The 26,708-nt window shown below is 36.1% G+C and overlaps 1 protein-coding gene across 1 annotated transcript in view; it reads left to right on the forward strand.

Moving 5' to 3' along the window:
• The window catches only part of ANO3 (anoctamin 3), a 272,078-nt gene that overhangs the window by 167,446 nt on the left and 77,924 nt on the right, over window positions 1-26,708 (forward strand). The window contains exons 8-13 of the mRNA XM_032413849.1: window positions 3,013-3,144; window positions 4,806-4,912; window positions 7,201-7,256; window positions 11,172-11,293; window positions 14,442-14,576; window positions 22,297-22,393. Of these exons, the coding sequence (XP_032269740.1) occupies window positions 3,013-3,144; window positions 4,806-4,912; window positions 7,201-7,256; window positions 11,172-11,293; window positions 14,442-14,576; window positions 22,297-22,393 (649 nt within the window). The remainder of the gene's footprint in view (window positions 1-3,012; window positions 3,145-4,805; window positions 4,913-7,200; window positions 7,257-11,171; window positions 11,294-14,441; window positions 14,577-22,296; window positions 22,394-26,708) is intronic.

Consider the following 26,708-nt stretch of genomic DNA (forward strand, 5'->3'; position numbering starts at 1 on the left):
CCCCCGTGTGTGTGTGTGTGTGTGTGTGTGTGTGTGTGTGTGTGTGGTGACCATCATTGTTATAAAATTTTAAAAACCTAATTTATAGACAATTGGCAAGAGAGAAATGAAAATCAATTATGTGCATTTAGATTTCACTTGTGCTTTTCCTTTCTTGAAGTGGGAAAGATGTTTATGCATAGGTATCTTGACCAGTAAAAGTTAGGTGATGAATAATGTACAGGCAATTATCCAGCTTTTGAAGATCGTCATTTCTCCTGGCAGGTTGATAGGAAATGGCTATAGTTTTATTATTGCTGCTATTTATCATTTGTTTACAAAGCACTTTCACATTCAGTTATCAAAACATCTTCAAAATGACCCTTCGGGGAGGCAAACAAAGAGTAACTAGTTTTGCAGATCTAGGAGAATAAATGACCATTATCACCACTCTACTAACCCCATGCCTCCTCCCCTCTCCCAGATTTCACAGCTGGTTGGGTAGAGTTGGTGCTCCGATGAAGTTCTTTTGGCCCTTTTATCCAGATTTCTTTTCAATTTCCATAGAATTCTCTGCTTTCCATTGATTTTAGCCAAGGAACTTAAAGCTCCATTAGAAGTCCTTTTCACAATATGCTGTGAAAGCTTGAGTCTGCAAGATGGCCAAGGTGACAAAGATTTGGTAGAGTGTAGACTGCATTAGATCATGTTGGTGACATGTTGGTGAGACTAGTAGTAGTAGACAGAGTAGTAATAACTCTCCTTATTATTATCGTAAACATTACTGAGTGCTTCCTGGGTGCTTAGCACTGTGGATTCAGGCATTACATATTTAATTCTCAAAATATCCCTTCCTTTAAGAGATGGGAAAATTGAATAAGAATCAAGGAAATTGAGTAATAATCTAGAACTTGGCATCCCATGATTCAAATCCAGGCCTGATCATGTTTCACTATCAGAATCATTTACTTCTTCATAGAAAGTGTATATGAAAAGTCTACATTATAATAGTTTATTTCTATAAAAAATGAGTGATGATCTGAAGGCCCGTTTATTTCATTAATGTTTTTAAAATTCACCTCCGCTTCTCGTACATTTGTATTTTGTCAGAGAGAACTGTAGTTCATCATCATTTCCTAAGTGCAGTCAGAATGTATCCTTTTATTTGATCCTTCTAGCACCTAGTAAGGTAAGACAGATAGAATCACTTCCTCTCTCTAGAGGTGAAGAAACTAAAGCTCAAAGATTGAAAATGTTTGCCTCAATTTCAATAACTGGAAAATTCAGTCCTGGAAGACTCCTCCTCCACCTCCTACCCCGCTGTGTTCCTCACTGTGCCAAGTTTAAGAAGCTGGAGTAATTGCTATACAATCCGTTCAGTGATTTATAAATATCTATGCACTAGTCGCTGAAATACGGAGATACTCTGTGATTTCAGAGGCTTTTGTTATCATGAGAAGAAGCAAAATGAACACCTCAGATATCGCCCATTTATTATTTTAAGCTAGAAAAAATACTTTGGTCCCTCTAAAACCAAAAGTGACTTGTGATCTATATGATAACCTACCTGGTAAAGGAAAGGTCCAGACTCTCCACATGCTAAACTTTACATCAATTGATTGTTATTTCAAATTATGCATAGTAATCTTACCATATTAGACTTGAGTGGAATAATTCCTAAGATATACTATTAGCTGCGGGCACATTGCTATACTGAATTTTTAAAAGTTTAAGCAGCGCTGGCCAAACAGATATTAAGATACATTGTACTTGTCTAGGAAACTATCCGATTCTGCTACTTTGATTCTTACTATTGTGGAAGGGGCCAAAAATTGACAAAGATAGAACCTCATAAATAGTGTGTAAATATTGCAGTTTTTTTAAGTAAACACAATTATTATTACAGTTACTCAGAATTAGGTTTTCAGAATCAATCTCTGGACTCAATATCTCTTTCTTTTGCTTGTTTTTCTTTGTACAGTAAATATGGTTCCAATCAGTATATATACATAAGAACTGGGTTGTGACTGTAATCTAAAGCTGAGACCAAAGTATCATGATATAAGATTTCCTGAAACAGTATCTTAATGTCATGTATCTGGTGTCTGTACTAAACCCATTACTTGAAGTGCAGCCAGTGGATAGCAGCATGGACATCCCCTAGGAGCTGGTTAGAAATGCAGTAGGCTCACCCTGGGTCTACTTGACCTTGGGTCAAGTTTAAAATAAGACACCAGGGGCGCCGGGGTGGCTCAGTCAGTTAAGCGTCCGACTCTTGATTTCAGCTCAGGTCATGATCTCGGGGTTGTGAGATAGAGCCCAGAGTGGAGCCTGCTTGGGATTCTCTCCCTCCCTTTCCTGCTGCCCCTCCCCTCTTTTAAAAATAAATAAATAAATATTTTAAAAAATAAAATAAGACAGCAACTTTCAAATCTCCAGCTAAGTCAATTTTTTTTTTGAGTGAGGAAATGGAGGCAAGAAGTTAAATAACATCTGTCAGTTCACACAGCCACTGTGGTGCCAAGCTGCCTTTGAACTCGGTTTTGCTTGACACCAAAACCCTTGCTGTTTCCATCACAGCTGGGGCTCGCAGCGCTGTTGAATAAGTGTGCTGTAGACATTTATTTCCTTTCAGTCTCCACTTGTAGAGCCACATGGCTGTCGAGTTTTCAGAGAATCAGGAAATAATCTACAGCTACATACATCTGTGCACTCACAACTTAGATAAGTGTGTCATGGTCCTTGAATTGTTATGTTCTTTCCTACCACCATCTTTATGTCTGATGATTCTTTAACATTTTCCACAAGATTTTTCTCATAAGGATAACCTAGTTGAACCAAAAGACTTTAAACTGCAAGATTTGGTTTGTTGTGGAATTTCTTTCTTTTGTGTGGGAACAAGAGAAATGCTTGTGTGTGGGTGTGAGTGTGGGTGTGTGTATGTCTTTTTGGAACTCTTTTTTTCGGAATGGTATAGAAGAGAGGCATGGCTCTGGAATGCGACCTAATCTAGTTCATGTGACTTTGTTCCAGTGTACAAAATTATTTTAGGAGAATAAAAAAATGGATGTCCCAAAACCCAATGGTTCTTGACAAGTCAGCTTTTCCAAACCTGCAGGAGTCAGACTGCTATACTGGTCCCTTCAGCCGTGCACGGATTCACCAGTAAGTTCACATTTCTTTTCCTCCCACGACCTGACTTGATGCCTTTCATTATCTAGGAGTTATTGATAGAAGAAAAATACCTTGGAACAGTTCCATTGTTTGCCAAATAAGTCAGAGAATGTATCATTTTCTTAAAATGTTTTTTGCACTTAATTTATGAACAGTTCTCAGCGAGCATTATTAATTCCTTATCAGCTGATTTAGAGGCATTCAGGAAATGAATAATTAATTGTAAACTCATGTGGGCTGGTAGTCTAGGTCCCAGTTCTTTCAAAATAATTGTTGGTGCATCCAAGTACAAAACTAAAAAGCACAATATCAGAATGGTGGAAGCTACTAAAATAGACATGTATACAAATACCATGAAACAAAGCAGAGTAAAATCAGCCTGTTAGGAAAGACACAAATAGAATGCACATTTTTACAAGAGAGGGAGAAGCTACAGCCAGAGGAAAGGATCTAGGAAGCCTTTTTGAAGGAGATAGTCCTCTCCAGCAGGTAGAAGTGTGGAGGGAGGTGGAGAGAGGTGGGGGGGGGGGGCTAGATATCAGAGACAGAGCAAAATCCTGAGAAAAAAGAAATGTGAGATTTCAAGGTGTGATAAATTGTACAATTTGACTATCAGATGCAAAAACCCAGGACTATAGGAAATCAGACTGAAGGAGAGGCTGAAATGCAAAAATAGAGAAACTGGAAGGAAAATAAGGAATTTAATTATGTATGTATGCTGACACATTAATAGTAGGAGTGCTCTGAGAATCAGAGCTGTGCTTGAAAAGTCAGGTGGGAAATTGGGCAGCCGGTTAAGAGGACATTCCTCTTGTAATCTAGGCAATGAGACCCGGAACAATAGGGTAGCTCAAAGCCAGAGAGAGCAGTTCAGTTAGAAAAGTTGACTGGTTCGGCAACTGTTTGAATATGGATGGTAAAAAGAAAACAAGAATCATAGAAGACCTAAAACTTCAGTACCAAGTGCCTGGAAAAAAATGGCCGATTATTACTCACAGAGATAAAGCAACTGGAAACAGGAACTGTCAGACGTTGAGTAAGGTCCAGGATGCTTCCATTTTTTTGAGGCTCCCACCATATTAAAAAATAAATGCTGAAATAGACCTCCTTTCCTGTCAGGATCACCCTTTTGCTCTTTACTCATTGGCGCTCATTAAGGTTTCTCTTTGCGACTCTTACTACATGGGGACGGTACAGGGCATGAAGGGGAAGGAACTGTTGCTTATTATTGAGGTTTGGAAAGCAAGACAAGTTAGCTTGGAAGGCGTGGTATGGGGAAATGACATCAATTTTTAATGTGTTCTATTTGGAACTACATTGCTTAAGGTAGTGCAAAATTTATGGGAGACAATGGACAATGTAATGCTGCTGTCCCCATTTCATGCTAAACAAGAAATAAGAGGACATCTAGGCTTCCCTATAAACTGAAAGATTTTTAAATGAATGTTTGATAATGCTTGTATTATTTATAAATGTTTTTGTCTCTGCCAATTGATTTATTTTAAGAGGATGGTTTGTCTTTTGACTTACTATACTTCTCAAGTGTTAGTTTTAATGGAAAAAACAGATGGATGACTACCTAGAAACTTGTAACTGTTGCTGGACTCTGTGCTCTGCTTTGAATATTAAAACAAATCCCCTTATCTTAACAGCTTCATAATAAACAACAAGGACACATTCTTCAGCAATGCTACTCGAAGCAGGATAGTCTATCACATGCTACAGCACACGAAATATGAAAATGGAATATCAAAAGTGGGTAAGAACACTAATTAAAAATATAAAGAAGGTAGAATTTGCTGTTACTAATTATATCTGGAAATACTTATTTTCACATCTGAAGCTTTGCCTTCATGCATTAAACATGAGGATATAATGCATTGAACACAAATTCTAAGCATCCTATTTTTCAGCCTTCCAATAAAACAAAACTAAATAAAACAACAGCAACAACAAAAACTTTTTCAAGGGCATTTAACCATATGTATCAAAACGAGAACACTTCGGAATAGAAATTTTATTTTTTGGAATGTATCTCAAAGAAATAATCAGATTTTGAATAACAATATATGTAGAAGTTTGTTCATAGTGGCTTTGTTTATAAACAAAGATTAGAATAGAATGAAATTGGAAATACTCTAACCGTCCATCACTAGGAACTAACAATAAGTTAGGCTATGCTCCATAAATGCATCCACTTAAAATTATTTGTTATTTGTTCACTCTTAACTCAAATTTATTGAACATCTGTTGTATGCTATGTATCACAAAAAAGTATACGACGCAGACCCCTTACTTGTAGAAATTGGAAATTAGTGATTAGTTCTCCATTTACTGACTTTGAAAGGTAGCCACAATGCATAATCAAGTGAAAAAAAAGACCAGATTAAAAACTATAAGTCTAATATAATTCCATTTCCTAGACACACATTTGTAAAAAGAAAAAATCTGGAAGAATATATATGAAACTTTCTAGAAATTGCCTCCAGAAGGTGAAATAACAGCTAATTTTTACTTTCTAGATTTCTGTGTTGTTTAAATGTATTGCAGTATGCTACTATATGTATATTGAAAAAGAAAATTGAGAAAATTTCACCTAGAAAAATTAAATAAAATTGCAAAGTTTACATAGTGCAGAGCAGAAAACAGGTAATAAACGAGCTGGTCTTTTAATTATTAGGGTGAAAAATACAAGACAGTGAAGAAATCAAATGTTAGTTATGTCCTAAAACCTTTACAAATAAAAAGTTGATAGCCACTGGAAACTTGTACTAATTTCTACTGAATTGTATTAAAAAATAGTGCCACAGAAGTAAAATGAACTCTGTTTCAAGTCAGCCATTTATTAAAGAGGAAAGTTCAGACTTTGGTTCTCCTCTGATTAATAATTCATTTGTTACTGAGTAGTCAAAATAGTTAATTTGGACACTAAATCCTTACAAAAAATTTTGACACTTAGTTTTCTAAATAAGAAATAAAAATAGAGAAGTCTGGAATATAAAATAAAAATGTGTCTTAAGTGATAGTGTTACGTGCTTACATAGTCTTTAAAAATAAAAATATGACATTTCAAATGATTGTAAAGATATCATGCCCTTTGTAGAACATACAATAAACACAAAAGGTATAAAAATAAAATTTAAAAATCCCCAAACTCAGTTGTCACTCTCACAAATTAATACTGAATGTATATATAGTAAACTTGCATGATTCTAATAATGATGTGTTGAATATGATGTATATATACATGATTTTTAGAATCATGCAGTGTTTACAATTTTGTCCTTTTTAAAAAGTGTATTTTCTCAAGCCCTTTGGTATGTCTGTAAACATTGTAAATAGCTGTACAAAATTCTATTATAGGCATTCATCAAATTGCAGTTATTTACCAAGTACCTAGTATAATTGATTGCACCATAATAATTAAATGATTTCCTGATTTTGGGTATACAATTATTTCTTATTCTTTACGAATATAAATAATACTGTAACAAAAATTATTCTCCAAAAGTTTCCCAATATCTAATCTTACCATGACGATATGAGAATGTCCATTTCGCTACACTCAGGCTGAGATGGAGGAGATTTTAAGAAGTGTCACATATTGCTATTTATGTCTCCTTGGCTCAGTATCACTTAAAGACTTCTCAAAACCAATATCCTTTAGAGACATTTTATGGGTGGAGAACTCCTCTGTTTTCTTGACCAAATGTTGTTGTTTTGAGGCAGAAAAAAATATTTGCTTCAGATTCATGTGATCCCAAATAAATAGGTATTAAAATGCCTCACATTTCATGATATGACAAAGTGCCATGTGTTGGCACCTTACAAATCTCCATTGATTCATGTTGTAAGGACACAAATAGACTTTTTAGTATCAGTCTCTTTCACAGCCCCTGCCTTCAGAGGTGATGTGGCTATGGGTGTCGTTTGGGTTATTTTAAGTTTTTAAATTAATTTGTTCTCCCAAATTTATATATGTTGCTACAGAAGGAAGTCTTCATTTGAACGGACTCAAAAACTGTTCTTTTTTTTTCCTCTTTCCAGGTATCTGTAAACTTATAAACAATGGCTCATACATAGCAGCTTTTCCCCCTCATGAGGTAATTTTGAAATAAAACTTCCATTGGGGGAAAAAAAGTTTCTCATGCTCATTGCTGATCCTTCTTTTATTTTATTTATTTATTTTTTAAGTCTGGCCACCCACTCTTAGGAGGATTCAATCAGTGAGTGGCCCTGGGCCTTTCTCAGACCCCATTATGATCTCTGGCTGCATACTGGCCCCAGTGCTCTAGAACCTTTGTGCAATTTTTCCCTTGTCAGGAGTCCCAGCTCCGAAGGGAACTTAGGGACATGGTTCAACCACTCTGACCACCATCCTGTGCTCCAATGCAGAGTTCCATGCTTGACCCAGCTTGGGATCCACACCATTCCCAAACAGGGCAAGTTCTGGTTTGTGCCTACCACTTTGTGATGCCTGAAAATCTAAGACAAACCCACAACACAAACCTACACCCCATTATTTACTTGATTCTCTGCCAGGTTATTACCTGTCTACCAATTTTAAGTTAGAAACACCTGCTCCAAGCTGTGGTGAGTTCTGCCTGCTGAGTCATGAATGACATTTGAATCAGTTTTGAACATCCTCTCCCAACACACACACACACACACACACACACACACACACACACACTATATTCTTTTTAAGGCCACTTTGCATTTTAAAATAAGTATGGGGTCTTTAGAGGTTTGAGGTCAGCAATCTCAGAACCCATCACTTCTATTTATAAAGGCTGAGGACTCACAAGGTGTAACCCCTTCATGGTCTAGTAGAAATCATAAAGGATAAAATGCATCGAGCACTTCCTATTTGGCACTGAGCTAAGTGTTTTATATGGATTATCTCATTTAATCTTTAGGACAACCCTTTGAGATAGACAATAATAATAGCTCCATTTTATAGCTAGATCATTGAGGCACAGAAAAATTAAGTATCAAAGGCACAGGTTTGAGCCCACGAAGCCAGACCCCAATGCATCTATTCATTATGGTATGAATATCTTACTTACAGTAGGAATAGAAATAATAATAATGGGTAATATGTTAGGTTATTTCATGTGACAGGCCCCCTTTTCCCATTAATCTGAAAATAATCCTGGAGGGGTAGATATTATTATTTTCTCATTATAGAGATACAGAAATAAGGCTCAGAGAAATTAAACATGATGTCAGATTTGACATAGTCGGTAAGTGGTACAGTGTTCAGAGTAGCAAACCTAAGGCCCTGGGAGAGCTTCTATAGCAAAGGAAGTTTTGGTTTGTTCTTTGTGTGAGTAATTTCATCTACATAACTAGTCTGTGTTCTAGCAGTTCATTTGACACTTTCTTGTGTGAAATTTGGAACCTATTTGGAGTAGTTTGTAAATAATAATCCTGTTTATTCTTCTCTGTTGGTTGGAGTAGGGGACTGATCATGAGGATATAGAGGGGTGATCACTGAGTGCACATGGTCCTCCGAACAGGGATGGAAACACATGGGCGAGCAGGCGTCATCACTGCAGTTTTCTCTTACAGCCAACAGGTGTCACTGTCAACCCAGAACAGTGTGGTTGAGGTTCTTGAGCAGAATTAAAACAATGATCTACTAGGGATCTACCAGGAAGTGCCTATGTCTGCCCACTGAGGCTGGGAAGGAAACTCAGGTGTTTTAGAAACTTATCATTAATTACTGAAAGAAAGCTGAGACTTTGGTTCACCTTCCCTTACTTACCCAATCTCAGGGCAGTCTATCCTAACAGATCAGTCCAATTGCACAAGCAAACAAACATTTCCCAAGTGGATGTATCCATGCTTGAAATCTTGATCTTCACTTTCATCTCCTTAGCTTCTAATCTTTAGGCTTTAAAAGTCTTGGGCTCTTAAGGAAGAAAACTTGGACTGCACTGTAGGAGAGGAAAACTTTTCTCTTCTTCCCTTCAGGGTTCTTTGGCTGACCTAATAAATTGACATAAAGCAGGTTATTAATAGGAGAAAAGCAAATTTAATTATACATGTACAGATCCCCACAAAGACATGAGAGGCTCTTCAGCAGCCAGGAATTGAGGTTTATATGCTATCCTGAGTTAAGAAGAAGAGGGCAGTGGTCTAGGAGGGAGATAATTCACAGGACAATGGAAGAGCAAATGTTGGGTGAACCAATGCTTGCCAAATCCTGCAGCTAAGTATTCTTATGTAAAAAAGTTATCCTTGGTAATTTCTCTCCTCCCTCTCATAGGCTTCCTATCTAAATTATTTTGAGCAGGAGGGCCGCCCGGGGGGCTCAGTCGGTTAATCGACTGCCTTCAGCTTGGGTCATGATCCTGGGGTCCTGGGATCAAGCCCCATGTCGGGCTCTCTGCTCAGCAGGAAGCCTGCTTCTCCCTCTCCCTCTGCCCCTCCTCCAGCTTGTGCTCTCTCTCTCTCACTCACTCTCTGTCTCTCAAATAAATAAATTTAAAAATCTTTAAAAAAAATAAATTATTTTGAGCAGGTAAGGGGGTAGGTAGAAAACTTCTTGAGTCTATTGGCCATTAATTTTTTTCAACTTGGAAATAATCTACATGCCAAAGTAACACATTCTTGCCCTAAACCCCATCAGCACTTTAACTGTACTTCTATCTTTACCTAATTAATTTATCCATTTCATTGGAAAGCGAGAGAGAGTGAAATCCACATGTGTCTCTCATTTCAACCTTGAGGCATCTGCGGACTGTGATTCAAGCTGCCCTCTTTCTTCATAAGAACTCACACCCCTGGTTGTCTGGGATCACTCAGATGATAGTTTTCCACTTTTTTTTAGAATGAGAATTTTTTTTATTTTTATTTCTTTATTATGTTCAATTAGTCAACATATATTACATCATTAGTTTTTTTGGGTTTTTTTTATTATATGTTCAATTAGCTGACATATAATACATCATTAGTTTTTGATGTAGTGTTCAACAATTCATTAGTTGCATATAACACTAAGTGCCCATCACCACCACACTTGCCCTCCTTAATACCCATCACCCTGTTTCCACTTTTCAGTGGCCACAGTATATCAAACACTGTAAATTAACACTGATTTTGTACTTTATATGTGCCCAGCACTTTATAATGCAAGTGAGCCCTCACAAAACCCCTCAATGTGGAAATCATTAATATTTATTCTTATTGCCATCATCTACATGAGGAAACTAAGGCATAACTCCACTTGTTTTAAATTTTCATTAAGCTGTTTGTAGAAGTAGAATCACACATTGGAATGAGATGGAGTTTGTCAAATCCTGTCCTAAGTTTAGGCTTACAAAATAGAGTCACCATATCTATTGCTCTCCTTTTTGATTATAAAAGCAAAGCAGTTCCTCTATCAGGCATATATATTCTATGTGTCTAATATTACAACCCATATGACAGTTTTTGAGGAGAGATATAAAGAATTTGACAATGTTTCCATTTTTGGATTATCTTATCTAAAGTAAGGTATGAGGATTCTGGAATTGAAAAACTTGACTAGCTCTTATGACTTAGACCTCTTATACTTTTTGATTGAACATTTACTTTCTTCTCTAGCTTCTATAAATAAAATAAATATTTTCTGGGACTGAGTCACTGTTTAAAGTAGAATAATACTCTTAATTTCTGAAGTAAAGATTACAACTATTTCTCTCAGTGATGGTGAATATAGTATTTATTTAAAAACCTTAGGTTGCAAACAATAAAACCTAAATTCTAGTTTACTTTAAGTGAAAGGGACCTCATTGTTTTAAAAAATGACTTTAAGGAAGGACTTTTAAGTAATTATCAGAATATTTTCAATGAAAGAATATAAAGAGATTTACTACATCATTCCAGTGATGGGCTTAAGTTTACAATTTCTGAAGCTTCCAGTAAGTTGTTAAATTGTTCTGTAAGGAAAAAATAGTAAAAGCAATTCCTATTTAGTTCAAATTTACTAAGGGAATGTATATCAATTTATCTTACGTTATGTGTTTCAGGGAGCCTACAAAAGTAGCCAGCCCATCAAAACGCATGGACCTCAGAATAATAGACATCTATTATATGAGCGCTGGGCACGCTGGGGAATGTGGTATAAGCATCAGCCCCTGGATTTAATCAGGTAATGTGGATGGATTAATAATGGAAGATATATTATGCTGTTCCGTTGTCATTTTCCAGATTTGGAATTATTTTATTCACCCACCAAATCATCTATCTCATTCAGGAGGCAGTCAGAGAAAAAGAAGCCACTATAGGTCTTTCCAATAAAAAAGAACTTAATTTAGGGATTTGGTTATAGAAGGGATGGGAAAGCTGAGAAATCAGACAGGAATAGTGAGGTAACCAGAGATTAACAACAGAAGAAGATTGCTAACAACCTTGAGATTGCAAGGAAAATGGGATGAAGTATATTTCAGAGCCCACTACCTGGGCCATTGGGCAGGAGCTACACCATCCACGACTAGGACTGTCTGCAGAGAAGTGAAAGTGTTGGAAGTGGAGCCATGAAGAAGGAATGACTACTTCTCCCTGAAGACCTTGGCCAAGAGAGAAGGAAAGCTCTTGGCTTTCCCCGCTCCTTACACCTTTGAGTTTTCCAGGAGCAATTTACAATAGAACTTGTGTAATCTACTTCCCTGTGAAAACAAACCAAAATGGGGAAAGGCAGAAAATGGATCTGAGAGCAAAGAGAAAAATGACCAACATAACATCTACGCATATGTCTTTCAACCAAGAATTTAGTGAGTATTCCATTCCAGGAAGCACATTTATAGTGAGTAACTTCTCTCAATTTCAGTTAGTCTCCAGATACTGTTTTATTCATTATTTATTTAATTTTGATGGAGGATAATTTGTTCTTTTAAAAATATCAGGCGGGGCACCTGGGTGGCTCAGTCATTAAGCATCTGCCTTCGGCTCAGGTCCTGATCCCAGGGTCCTGGGATCGAGCCCCGCATCGGGCTCCCTGCTCAGTGGGAGGCCTGCTTCTCCCTCTCCCACTCCCCCTGCTTGTGTTCCCTCTCTCGCTGTGTCTCTCTCTGTCAAATAAATAAATAAAATCTTTAAAAAAATAAAAATATCAGGAAATATGTATTAAAAAGGACTTAATCAAGTTTGTAGCTAACTGTAAATATTCTTAGAATGATTTAAAAAGAGCATTCATAAGTTTATATATATTGATAATTTGAACTGTTTATGAAATACAATTATCAAGAATAACTCATAACTGTCAGCGTTGTCCTAGCTGGAAACTGATAGAACTGATAGAATAGAAGGGCTATCCGAAGAAAATCTAATAAGAGAACTATATACAGAACTGTGAATAGTGTCAAGGGAACAAATGGATGATGATGATGAAGCTTCCAGGACTAGCAAAAGCTGGATGCTCTCATCAGACCTTACCAAAATATAAAACAGATAAAAAGAGAATGGCTATGAGTGAAGTACAGTGAGGAGTGACATGGAGAGCAACCTAGCAATTCCTCCCTGCCTTGGCATGGTTTTTGAGATTCCTCTAGAGATCCTAGAATATTATGAATAACCAGTGCTCTAGGTCAAGGTGGTTTCCATCAGCTTTCTTGGCCTGGAACTAGCTTCTCCCTCTCCTGAATCAGATCTAAAATCTGCTGTAACTTAGGTGATTAAACTACTGTCAAATAATATTGTTGTTCCTCTTAACCTTCAATAGTATGTAATTGAAAATCTCAGTATAATGCTGCCTGTTTAAGGGGGGTTGTCTGTGCAGTCCTCTGTAGTCATTATTATAAAGACATTCCATTATGTTAGTAATATATGCGAAAACCTACTCTACTCCACAGAGGAACACTTATTTAAAGGAACAGATGGCTTTATTGCAATACCTGTTGATATGATAAGCTTTTGTCTCAACTAGAACATATCGTTGTAGGAGAAGTGAATGATCTACTGATCTATGTCTCCTAGAAGAAATCAATGAAAAAAACAAAAACTTAGATAAATGGAGGATGACTCCATTTCTATACCTGGTATTAGAATATGCAAAATTTTAACCGGCACAATACAGAGAGTGACATAGAAAAAGAATGATTTTCAGAAAGAAAAAAAATACCAAGAGAATTGTCTTGTCAAGGAAAAAATACCAAGAGAATTTCCTTCCCAGCAAGAATCACTGCCCAGTGCAATATTCCTAAATGAACTGTAAAACACCAATTTTTAGAGCTATCCCTGGAACAAAACTGTGTTAAGTAACCGTTTTTAGAAGATGGAGACCAAACAGTCATAGAGAATTCAAGAAATTATTATTTCTTACCAGAGCTTTATAAACTGTGTGGCAGTCGATATTGTCAGTAGACTTGATGAAGAAAGAGCAATAAGATAGTCATTAGAACTGTCTTATTCATCTGCCATTTCCATATAAACTATGTTCATTGGCTCAAGGGAAATAAAATATATTCATTTCCTTAGCTTCATTCAGTACTCCTTGTGGTGGGTGCTAGTGAAGAAGACACAGGTCCGCTTTCAGGCACTTGAAGTCTTATGGAGAGGGAGAGGAATGGTGACAGGTGAATTGTCATGAAGTGTTATAAATTTAGGACACTGAAATGTGGGTGAGGGTAGTATGGGAACAAGATCAGGAGCATCTAAGCCAGGGTTGCTGTGGAAGTGAGGAAGGGCTTCCTGTAAGAAGTGATATAAAGTGAAGGATGTGTACAAGCCAGACAAGGGAGGAAGATGAAATGTAATATTCCAAAGTAAGGGAACAACAGCATTGACCAAGGAAAGAACTGTGTGCTCCAGGAGCCGCAGAGTTAACTTTGTTGAGGAAGGTGTGACATGACTGTGTCTAGCCTAAGGGAGTCTGGCCAAGGGTGCAGATGGAGACTCAAATCAAATCTACTCTCAACATCTACCTACAGGGAAGACTTTTTTCTAATTTACACAAAAGCAATATGATTTAGCACAGCTCTGTGTGTGGAAAACAAAAAGACATTTTACTGGGAGGATGGAGAAAGTCAATAACTGGCTTTTAAAAGTTTTATGAACCTTGTTAAGAAGTTTGACACAGAAAGAATACATTTTATAAAATTACCCCTGTAATGACAATGTTTAAAGATAAACAGCATCACCATTATTGGATTCATTAACAAGTGGGAATATTAAGATACCCCAGATGGAACTTACTGAGGAACTGAGCTGGTATGTCCATCTGAAATTTTGACTAGGTGTGACATCAACATTTGCCGTGGTGCTTATGTTGCTTTAAACTAAGGGTTTGCTTTCTCATGCAGACTCTACTTCGGTGAGAAGATTGGGCTATACTTTGCTTGGCTGGGATGGTATACTGGAATGCTGATTCCTGCAGCACTTGTTGGCTTGTGTGTGTTTTTCTATGGAATATTTACAATGAATGGAAGTCAAGTAAGGTGAGCTATTAACAGCCTTATTAAAATGTGTTGGCCTTTATTCTGATTGGCAAAAGCTTTATGATAATGCTGACTGTGAAAAACAACTCATGGTTCTACAATTTATTTGCTGGGATTTCTGAGGGGAAGAGAAAAGCACTATTTTTAGAAGGCCATTTCCATATTTTTATATGCAAATTCTCTTGGATAAGTTCTAAGACTGTTTCTCTGTATGCAAAATTTCTCTTTCTAGTATATCCCACTTAATAATTCAACAATGCAATGGTAGTTTTATATAATTTACATTTCCATAGTATTTGGTAGTCCAGAATGCCCTCTCACTAAGGTAGTTCAAATAATCTAAATTACTACAATTCTTTGAACACTTAAAATATACAAAGAGCTTCCCGATAATGTTCTTTTTTTTTTCATTTGATAGGAATTTCACTACCATCCTTTTTCCAGATGAGGGAAACTTACGTGTTTAGAGATGTCTGAACAAAAATATTTGTAGAACATAAATCCTGCTCTGAGCAATCTTCTCTCCTGAGAACATAAAATCACTTTCTATTTTCTTCTTATTCTCTATAAGAACAAATATTTGTAAGTTTTTTAGTATCAACTTAAGGTATCAAGATGGTAGTGAAATAAGGTTTGACAAAAATCAAGCATTTATGAGAATGGAGATTCTACTGTTAAAGTTGAAATCACTCAAGATTTGGGTGGAGGAACAATACATTATTATTCAGCAGAGACAAGACTCACCCAGACATTAAAGAATCCTCATAATAAATGTTTTATTTAATATATACAAGGATATCATCAAGTTCAGGCTTGTATGATATAATTCAAAATATGAAAAGCACTTCCCTCCTTTAAAGCTCAGCACTTTGTTCTCCTTTGGTCCATCTTTTAACCATGACCTTACTACTGGGTAGTAATCATAGCAGTTAATGGGATCATAAAAATAATTTCCTTGTATGGATAACAATTTGCCTAAAAACAATATACTTCCATTGTCCTAGAGTTAAATCCAGTTCCATAACCAACTTCCTTGATTTGGTATCTTAATGTCCCCTTGCTCTCCATGAATGCTAAATGATAATTAGTTTGAAAACAAAGAAACACCTACTGTTCAAACACATTTCATCTAGTCAGAGGTTTATTTCAGAATTTTGCAAACTCACTACCACTCTGGAAGGCAGCATCTTCCTGAACAAACTTGTGCCCAGTGGAAACATCCATCCTTATTTGGGCATTTTTCTGTATGCTGTTAAATCAGTAACCTCTGAAGCTAAGAAAACAGGTTATGATTTGAAGTTATAGTGTCTTGGAAAGAAAAACACTTTTTTCCACTTTTTTATTTTTTCTTTCTATGAGTTTGGCTTTCTTAAAGATTTACTTTAAAGTGATACCATAAAATAATTTTTCTTCCTCTGGCTTATCTCACTTAGTATAATACCCTCAAGGTCCATCCATGTTGTCACAAATGGCAGGATTTCCTTCTTTCTCATGGCTGAATATTACATTATACACACACACACACACACACACACACACACACACACACACCACGTCTTCTTTATCCATTCATCAATGGGCACTTAAGTTGTTTACATATCTTGGCTATTTTAAGTAATGCTACAATGAACATAGGAATGCAGATACCTCTTCAAGATCCTGTTTTCATTTTCTTTGGATATACAATTAGAACTGGGGTTGCAGGATCATATGGTAGTTCTATTTTTAACATTTTGAGGAACCTCCATATTGTTTTCCGTAGTGGCTGCACCAATTTAGATTCCCATCAGCAGTGCTTTGATTATAGGCATCCTAACAGGTGTGAAGTGATATCTCACCATGGCTTTGATTTGCATTACTCTGATGATTAATGATGTTGATCACCTTTTCATGTACGTGTTGACTTGTAGATCTTCTCTGAAAAAATGTCTATTCAGTTTCTCTGCCCGTTTTTTATATCAGATTGCTTGTTTTTCTGCTATTGAATTGTATGAGTTCTTTATATATTTTGGATATTAACTCCTTATCAGATATATGTTTTGTAAATATTTTCTCCCATTCTGTAGGTTGTCTTTTTGTTTTGTTGGTGGTTTTATTTGCTAATGCAGAAGTTTTTAGTTTGATGCGTCCATCCCGCTTGTTTATTTTTGCTTTGGTTGCCTTTGCTTTTGGTGCCAAATACTAAAAATCACTGGGAAGGTCAGTTTCAAAGAGTTTACCCCCTATGTTTTCTTCTAGGAGTTTTATGGTTTCAGGTCTTAAATCTAAGTCTTTAATCCATTCTGAGTTAATTTTTACATATAGTATAAGATAGGGGTTTAGTTTTGTTCTTCTGCATGTGGATATCCAATTATCCCAATACCATTTATTGAAAAGACTATCCTTTTTTCATGGTATATTTTGCCCACTTTGTCAAAAATTGACCACATATACATGGGTTTGTTTCTGGGTTCTGTATTCTGTTCCATTGATCTATGGGCCTATTTTTATGCCAATACCACACTGTTTTGATTACTATTGCTTTATAATATTATTTGAAACCAGGTGTCATGCCTTCCATTTTGTTCTTCTTTCTCAAGATTGCTTTGGCTATTTAGGGTTTGTTGTGTTCCATAAAAATTTTAGGATTGCTTTTTCTACTTCTCTGAAAATACCATCGAAATTTTGATAGAGATTGCATTGAATCTGTAGATATCTTTTGGTAGTATAGACATTTCAACAGTAGTAATTCTTCCAATCCATGAGCACAAAATATCTTCCCATTTATTTGTGTCTTTTTCAATTTCTTTCATCAATGTCTTAGTTTTCAATATATAGATCTTTTACCTCATCAGTTGAATTTAGCCCTAATTATTTTATTCTTTTTAGGGCAATTGTAAATGGAATTGTTTTCTTTTTCTCTTTTTGGTAGTTTATTGTTAGTGTATAGAAATGTAACTGTTATTTGTATATTGATCTTGTATTCTGCAGCTCTACTGAATTCATTTATTAGTTCTAACAGTGTTTTTGGTAGAGTCTTCAGGGTTTTAGAAAACCACTCTTTTATTTTTTTTAAATTTTTATTTATTTATTTATTTTATTTAAATTCAATTAGCTAACATATAGTACATCAGTTTCAGATGTAGAGTTCAGTAATTCATCAGTCACATATCACAGCACTCATCACATCACGTGCCCTACTTAATGCCCCTCACCCAATTACCCCATTCCCTCCACACACCTCCCCTCCAGCAACCCTCAGTTTCTTTCCCATAGTTAAGAGTCTCTCATGGTTTGTCTCTCTCTCGCGCTCTGATTTCTTCCATAGGGGAAGGGAGGGAAAACAGAATGGGAAGAAACCTGGGAAAACTACTGTTTTAAAATGAATTGATAGAGACATAAAATGATTCTTAGATGGGTAGCTACTGTTGAAGTTTGTTCTATGGAGAACATATTCACAAAGTTTTACTATGTGGTATAGACTCCTTCCTCTACCCCTACAAAGCTGAAAATGAACAAAAGGCAATGAAAGGAATAGATTTGCCATTCCTATTGATTTATGTACCGAGAAAGTAAATTAGACTCTTTGCATATAAGTAGCTTTAGTACAAGGAGTGTTTTAAAAGGCATTAGCAAACTCTTTTCTTCAGTGCTTTATGGTATTATATCACTGCTACTCTGTCACACTATAATTAACATCTTGTCAGACTTTCTATTCTAAACCAAGATAAGCATCACTGAATATCTTGACTTTCAAAATTTCAAAAAGTTTCTATTCAAGGTGTCAGACATAGTTAAGTCATGGTTAAGTTGGAGGTGTTATCATGGCAGGTCACGGGAGGACACAGGGCTTTTATTTAGTGTTGCTTTGTTTTAGTACTATTTTATTAAGCTCTTTTTTTATTACAAGGTAACAGTATGTTAAAAATCTGAAGATTAGGTTGTGTTTATTATGTTTCTATCAACTATGTTCATGAAAACTAAGGTCATATTTATTAATTGCTTTGTAGTTAATTGTAAAATTATCTAGCAATCAAGTTGTAGATTATTACTGTATGTATGTGTACATATGTATATTTACACGTGTTCATTGGTCTTACCTAACCAAATGTGGTCAGATGTTTGCCTGGCAGAGTACATATCATAGGAATATGAAAATGAACAAGAAGGCAGATAAAATGGTTTTCCAGGTCCAGGGCAAAGAGGAGAAGCCCCAACTTTCTGGTCCATCCTTTACTCTTTGACATTAGAACTCACTGAGAAATTTAAGTGATCCTTAGCATCAGACCAGGTTTTCAAAAGCTGTTGAGTCATAAAGGACCTCTTTAACCCTCTCCTAACAACATCCTTAGCAATGAGGTCTATCTAGGGCCTATGATGTTCCAGGCACAGTATCAATATCCCTTATGTAATATCCCAGTTAGTTATTATCTCCATCAGAGAGGTAAGTGACTTGGTCAGAGAAATGTATGCAGTAAGTGCTCAGCTAAGTTTTAAACCTTTATTGGATTTTTTAAAATTGTGGAAAGAACGCTTGACATTAGATTTACCCTCTTCACAAATTTTTAAATGCACACTATAGTATTGTTAACTCTAGGCACAATGTCACACAACAGATCTCTAGAGTTTATTCATATTGTATAACTGGAACTTTATCCCTGTTGAACAGCAACTCCCGATTTCCCCCTCCCCTACCCTCTGGCAACATGATTCTGTTCTGTTTCTATGAGTTTGACTGTTTTAAATACTGAATATATGTGAAATCATGCATCATTTGTCCTGTGCCTGGCTTATTTCACTTAGCATAGTGTCCTCCAGGTTCATTCATGTTGCTGCGTATGTTAGGGTTTCCTTCTTTTTTAAGGATGAATAATATTCTATTGTGTGTTTCTATGACATTTTCTTTATTCATTTTTTGATGGGCACCAGGGCCATTTTGATATCTTGGCTATTGTGAATAATGTTGCAGTGAACACGGGAGTGCAGATATCTCTTCTAGATCCTAGTTTCAGTCCTTTTAGATACATACCCAGAAGTGGGATTGCTGGATTTTATGATAGTTCTATTTTTGATTTTTTGAGGGACCTCCATATTGTTTTCCATAGGGGCTGCACCATTTTATAGTCACACCAACAGTGTGCAAATTTCCCCAAATCTCCACATCTTTGCCAACACATGTTGTTTGTTTTGTTTTGTTTTGCTTCATAATAGCAATCCTAACAGATATAGAGTAGTATCTTGTGATTTGATTTACTTTTCCCCAATGATTATATCTGATTCTAAAATCATGTTTTACTCATGCTTTCATACGCCTTCCCTTAAACCCACTTTCACATTTTCACCTTTACTCAAAATAGACATCACCAAGCATCTTCTTCTGTGCTTTGTCATGTTAATAGGATCACAGGAAACATAAAGACCTGGGAGCTGGTCCAGACAGCCACCCCCAAAAAAGACAAATCGCTCCCTCTCCCATTATCTTATGTTGGTGGTAATTATTATTTCCTTCGAATCAGCCCTTGATGTGTATATCTAACAATAGACATAAAATGAAAGAAAACCACAATTCAAGTGGCGGTTTCTATTATCAGGCTGTGCAAACAAAATGAAGAAACATTCATGCTGGACACTCTCCCTCCCTCTAGTGGTTAACTTAAGTCAAAGAAATTTGTGATAGTATTCACTTCCTTAATTCAGGCTAAAAAATATGTTGTCACAAGTTGTTTATTTTTTGTGTTACATATCAAGTTGAACTTTGAACAACTTATAGAAAATGAGTTTAATAATTCTGGAATTAAAAAATAGGACTCAGTCTGATGGATTGGGATTCTAGACATGGTGCTTTGATAGATTTGTGCTTTTGTTTGACCATGTAGGAGGTGGGAAAAATGATGTGGTATAAACTGACTCTAGTACTTTTTAGTATGAGATTTCAGTGCAGGACACACTGTGTCATTCTTGAAACAGAGTGAATTATGAAATTTTAATCAAAATTTCCTTCAAGGTCTGTGTTAATTCTTATTCCTGCAAATTAATGGTATAACTAAGAGGAGATATAATCTTCTTTTTCTTTTGGTCTTTTAATATGAATGTTTTACTTGCTTTTCTTCTACTTCATATAGATGTCCTGATTACTAGCAAGATGATGTATATGAGAGTAGGAGAATTATAGTATTTATTAGACCTTTAAGATTATCATCACCATTAATAAACTAGTTTTATAGAAAAGTTCCTTTTATTTTTTTATTTGCCAGAGTTTTTTTTTATTCAAGTACAGTTAACATACAGTGTAATGTTAGTGTCATGTATACAATATAATGATTCACCAGTTCTATACATTACTCAGAGCTTTTCATGATAAGTGTACTCTTAATTCCCTTCACTGGAAAGTTGCTTTTAATATGAAATAAAGCTTTCTCTCTTAGATATGTTATAGTTAATGGGGAACTGGACCTAGAATCACAAAAACCTAAACCTGGTTCCCGGAAGTACCTCTTGTTAGCAGTATGACGTGAGCAAATTACTTAAATTAAACATCAGTTTCCTCTGAGTTGTGGAGATAATTACCATTGCAGGAGATTGCAGTGAGGACCAGACTTAATGGACATGAACCCACCTTTGCCCACCTTAAAGTGCGGTATTACTATATGATGTTATTACTTACTATGTATTCCTACTTTGGAGTGAGAGTTGATATACATATACATTGTCTTTTTGCTTCATTTGAGTATATCTATCTTTAAAAACAGTAAATCGTGCTGTAAACACTGCCGATTAAACTTGTATTATTATTTATTAAACAGCTGCATTTCCAGATATATTTTCAAAAGCCTTTAAACTACTTTCAACATTTCCAAAGCAGATTTAATGAAAAACAATTTATTTAGAGGCTACTAAGTGGGAAAGGGACACTTATGACAGATAAAAGCACAAGACATTTTAAAAATAGGTTGCTGTGAACTCTCAGTCTGGGAAGCTTTTGAGACATTGTTATTGGTATCCAACTTGCGTCACAAAGTCATCTATAATGGGTGCTGAGACCTTTAAAGGTAGTCGGTATAAAACTGAAGAGACAAATATTAGAAAGTTTAATTCTAATAGAGAATATAATACATATATATACATATAATACATATTCAGTAAATAAAAACTGTCATGTCTGTGTGTCAAGACACCGCAAAAAAACCAACTCCCTCAAATTTCCAATGAACATAATGCACCCATTGACTGTAGTGGGAGTTATGAAGTCATATGAATTATGGATGCTGTTCATTTTGGTAATTCGAAGGCAGTGAGATCCAGGAGAAAGATCAATAGACTTGAGAAATCAGAATATTCAGCTTTGATTTCAGCTCAGCCACTTCCAAGCTGTGAGCTTGGTTAAAACTCCCTCGGGTATTCCTCGCAAGATTATCCTGAGTGCCATGAAATCCTGTGTCACTCTCTTTGCCACAAAGCCCCACAAGTGTCTCATAAGTATAAAGTGTGGCCTATTATCATTCCAGTATCCTGGCAGAGACTTCTAAAAACAAAGAAGCAAACACAAATCTCTATTACACAAATATCCTAAAAATTTATGTTGGAGCCACACAAATTCTTCTTTACCTGTTCACCACTCCCACTGTGTCCATTTCATCTTTTCCTCTCTGCCTTGCTGCTTCCCACAGGATTAGCCAGAGGGGTTAAGCACCTTCTTAAACGTGGAGGTTCATGCTTTCTTTTTCTTCTTTGGTTTCTCAAGCCAAGAAATTTGCAAGGCCACCGAAGTCTTCATGTGCCCTCTCTGTGACAAGAACTGTTCACTGCAGAGACTCAACGAAAGCTGTATCTACGCCAAGGTACGTGTGGACCCTCCTTCCTGAACTCTACTTTTTCGCAGAAGCAGATAGTAAAAAGTCCTCCAAAGTTAAATATTCCCAAGAGTTTCAACAATCAATATCATTGACAACTGAATAGACCATCACTCTGCAGCAGTTACAAAATGAGTGCATTGCAATATTTTGGTCTTCCATTGTTTTTATAACTGATTACTGTCATAAGAGACATAAACTTCCACTTGGAATGACACCTAGATTCTTTTAAGGAGAAGATGATGGTTTCTATTACTAATGATTAAGTTTCTGTTTTCCCACAAACACTCATTACAATACTTTTAATTTTACAGAGAAAAGGAAACAACATACTAAAATTCGCAAGTTGCTGCCTATTAGAATCATCTGAAGGGTTTTTTTAAACTTCTGAAGCCCAAGCCACACCCCTGAGCAATTAATTAAATCAGTACCTTTGGGTTTGGAACCTAGACATCAGTCTGTTTTAAAACTTCCCAAGTGGGTGCCTGGGTGGCTCAGTTGGTTAAGCGACTGCCTTCAGCTCAGGTCATGATCCCAGGGTCCTGGGATCGAGTCCAGCATCGGGCTCCCTGCTCTGCGGGGAGCCTGCTTTTCCCTCTCCCACTCCCCCTGCTTGTGTTCCCTCTCTCGCTGTGTCTCTCTCTGTCAAATAAATAAATAAAATCTTTAAATAAAAAAAAATAAAAAAAAAACTTCCCAAGTGATTCCAATGTGCATACAAGTTTGAGAAACTGAATTTTACAATGATTACTATTTATCTTTAAAACAGTTTTATTGAAGCATAATTAACATAATATGCACACATTTATTTATTTTTTTAATTAATTATTTTTTATTATGTTATGTTAATCACCATACATTACATCATTAGTTTTTGATGTAGTGTTCCATGATTCATTGTTTGTGCATAACACCCAGTGCTCCATTCAGTACGTGCCCTCTTCAATACCCATCACCAGGCTAACCCATCCCCCCACCACCCTCCCCTCTAGAACCCTTAGTTTGTTTCCCAGAGTCCATAGTCTCTCATGGTTCGTCTCCTCCTCCAATTTCCCCCCCTTCATTTTTCCCTTCCTGCTATCTTCTTCTTCTTCTTCTTTTTTCTTAACATGTACTGTATTATTTGTTTCAGAGGTACAGGTCTGTGATTCATCAGTCTTATACAATTCACAGCGCTCACCATAGCACATACCCTCCCCAGTGCCTTATCACCCAGCCACCCCATCCCTCCCAACCCCCACCACTCCAGCAACCCTCAGTTTGTTTCCTGAGATTAAGAATTCCTCATATCAGTGAGATCATATGATACATGTCTTTCTCTGATTGACTTATTTCGCTCAGCATAATACCCTCCAGTTCCATCCACGTCATTGCAAATGGCAAGATTTCATTCCTTTTGATGGCTGCATAATATTCCATTATATATATATACTACATCTTCTTTATCCATTCATCTGTTGATGGACATCTTGGCTCTTTCCACAGTTTGGCTATTGTGGACATTGCTGCTATAAACATCGGGGTGCACATACCCCTTCGGATCCCTACATTTGTATCTTTGGGGTAAATACCCAGTAGTGCAATTGCTGGGTCGTACGGTAGCTCTATTTTCAACTTTTTGAGGAACCTCCATACAGTTTTCCAGAGTGGCTGCACCAGCTTGCATTCCCACTAACAGTGTAGGAGGGTTCCCCTTTCTCTGCATCCCCACCAACATCTGTCGTTTCCTGACTTGTTAATTTTAACCATTCTGACTGGTGTGAGGTGGTATCTCATTGAGGTTTTGATTTGGATTTCCCTGATGCTGAGCGATGTTGAGCACTTTTTCATGTGTCTGTTGGCCATTTGGATGTCTTCTTTGGAATGCACACATTTAAAATGTACTAATTGATACATTTTGACATTATATATGCACCTTTGAAACCGTCACTACAATCAAGATAATGAATGTGGAATCTTCATTGCCTCTTGTAATCCTAACCTCCCACCCCTCCCCAATTCCAATCCTGTGCCGAGGCAACCAACTACTTTCTTTCTTTCTTTATAGATAAGTTTGTATTTTCTAGACTCTTATGTAAATGGAATCATACAGTGTGTGGTGTTGGGTTTTTTCCTGGCTTCTTTCACTCAGCATAATTATTTTGAGATTCATCCATGTTGTAACACTTATCAGTAGATCATTTCTCTTTATTGCTGAATAGTATTGCATTACACAGCTATACCAGAATTTGTCTATCCGCTTCTCTATTAATGGACCTGTGGGTTGTTTTGAGTTACCATTTTACATAAAGCTGCTCTGAACATTCATCTATAAGCCTGCATATAGACAGGCACTATTATTTCTCTTGGGTAAACACCTAAGAGTAAAATGACTAGATTATATGATAGGTGGATGTTTAATCTTCTAAGAGATTGCCAAAATGCTTTCCAAAGCATTTATACCATTTGACTTTCCCATCCACAGTATATGAGAATTCCAGTTTTCCATATAGTCACTAATCCTCAGGATGGCCAGTCTTTTTAATTCTAACTATTCCATGGACGTATAGAGTTATTGTGATTTAGTTACTTGGAAATAATATGGACCTTTTGGGTCTTGCTTTTAAGGCTTGTGAGCTGGGTTCATAGCAGTAGTGTAACCAGCATGAATTTTTCCCCACAATGAAAGTAATATCTGTCTGTGTACAGTACCCGATGCACTGCAAATGAAGGATTTCCAGTCTGGCTGGTGGGAATGGGTGTGCTGGTACTCATTTAAGGTGGTCCTTTCCTCGGGTAGTCTCCTCACAGACATGCTCACTGGGTACTATCTGCATCCTGCCAACTCTTTCAGCATGATAATCTGAGGCAATCCTAATGCTCACCTCATTCGTTTCCCACCTCTCAGGGATCATTGCCCTTCTTGCCCAAAATCCACTGTCTTGAAATCTTTTGCTTCTGTATTTTGTTCATTCTTTGGTTGTTTCCAGAATGGGGTAAAATCAATCTCTGTTACCCCATCTTGTTCAGAAGTAGAGGTCTCCATACAATTAATTTTGACAAGGCAGGGTATAAAATCAGAAATCACTCAATATCCTACTATGAAACTAAAACTTAGTAAAATTAGCTTCTGAATTATTTATTTTGCATGCAAGCCATGAGGAAAATCTGTTTTATTTACAGTTTAATTTCTAATAGTATGCTTAGTTTTGAATTATTTTTAAATGTTTCCATAAATATGTCTTATTTGGGGAAGCATTTTCTGAATACTTTTTGCAAAAGCCAAGGGTATTAAAGTCATTAGGGGTGTATATATATATATACATGTCCTTCTCCTAACACATGCATTTCAAGGACATATGACAGCCTTAGAGATACCAGCAAATCCATATATATGTTATTTCTACTTTTACTTGGACAGATTTAATAAAACATGCTAGCATTATCTGAATACTAAAAATAAGAAACATCCACAATGGCAGAGTGATAAAGTAAAGAAATTGTCCAAGGAAACACTAAATATAGGGGGCTTTTGTCATTATGTAATATCTACATCCTTCCTTTTCTTAGAAAAAAGGTGTGTATAGAGACATGTCTGATTAAGAAAGAATTCATTTAATAACTATTATAAGGAAGGTGGAAAGTTACCTTACAGAGGAGATTATTAACTTCTGGAACAATGCAAAAAATAAATCCCACCAGGATGAAATATTTAATATCTATTGTATTTTTTTCTGGCTAAGATAAATTGTAGCTACTTGTTTTATACCTTAAAAATCAGAATTACTCTTCCTTTATTGATAGAAATAACATTCTTTTTTAATATCAGTTTGTATACTTAAACATCTAGAAGTTACTTGATGGACAGTGTCAGAAATAAAGGGACAGGTTATACCAAAGAAACAGGCCAATCAATCTAGGATCATCTAGCCACATCATCTAGAAACTTGTTAACTCCTTATGGAATCCATCACCACTTTGGACAAGAAACAAAACTAAATGTCATGTTATTGAAAAGTATGTGTGTGTACACATAATTATTTTCTTAATAATTTAAAGGATGTGTTCCATGGAACAAAATTGGTCCCATCATGTGATAAAAGTTATATTTAAGTACATTAACATATTTTTAACATAGGTTAGTTTAACATTTAAGTACATTAACATCATTTTTAATATTTACAAGTATGGGGATTAAACATTTTTTGCGACTAAGTAATTCAGTGATATTTGCACATTCATTTAAAAGCATCTGACACCATAATGTCAATTTGCATTATGCTAAGCTTTCTTATTTTAGGTGAAATCATGAGAAGGGTTCTGC

The sequence above is a fragment of the Phoca vitulina genome, unplaced genomic scaffold (genome assembly GCF_004348235.1).
Source record: "Phoca vitulina isolate PV1807 unplaced genomic scaffold, GSC_HSeal_1.0 scaffold16, whole genome shotgun sequence".
Classification (NCBI taxonomy): Eukaryota; Metazoa; Chordata; class Mammalia; order Carnivora; family Phocidae; genus Phoca; species Phoca vitulina.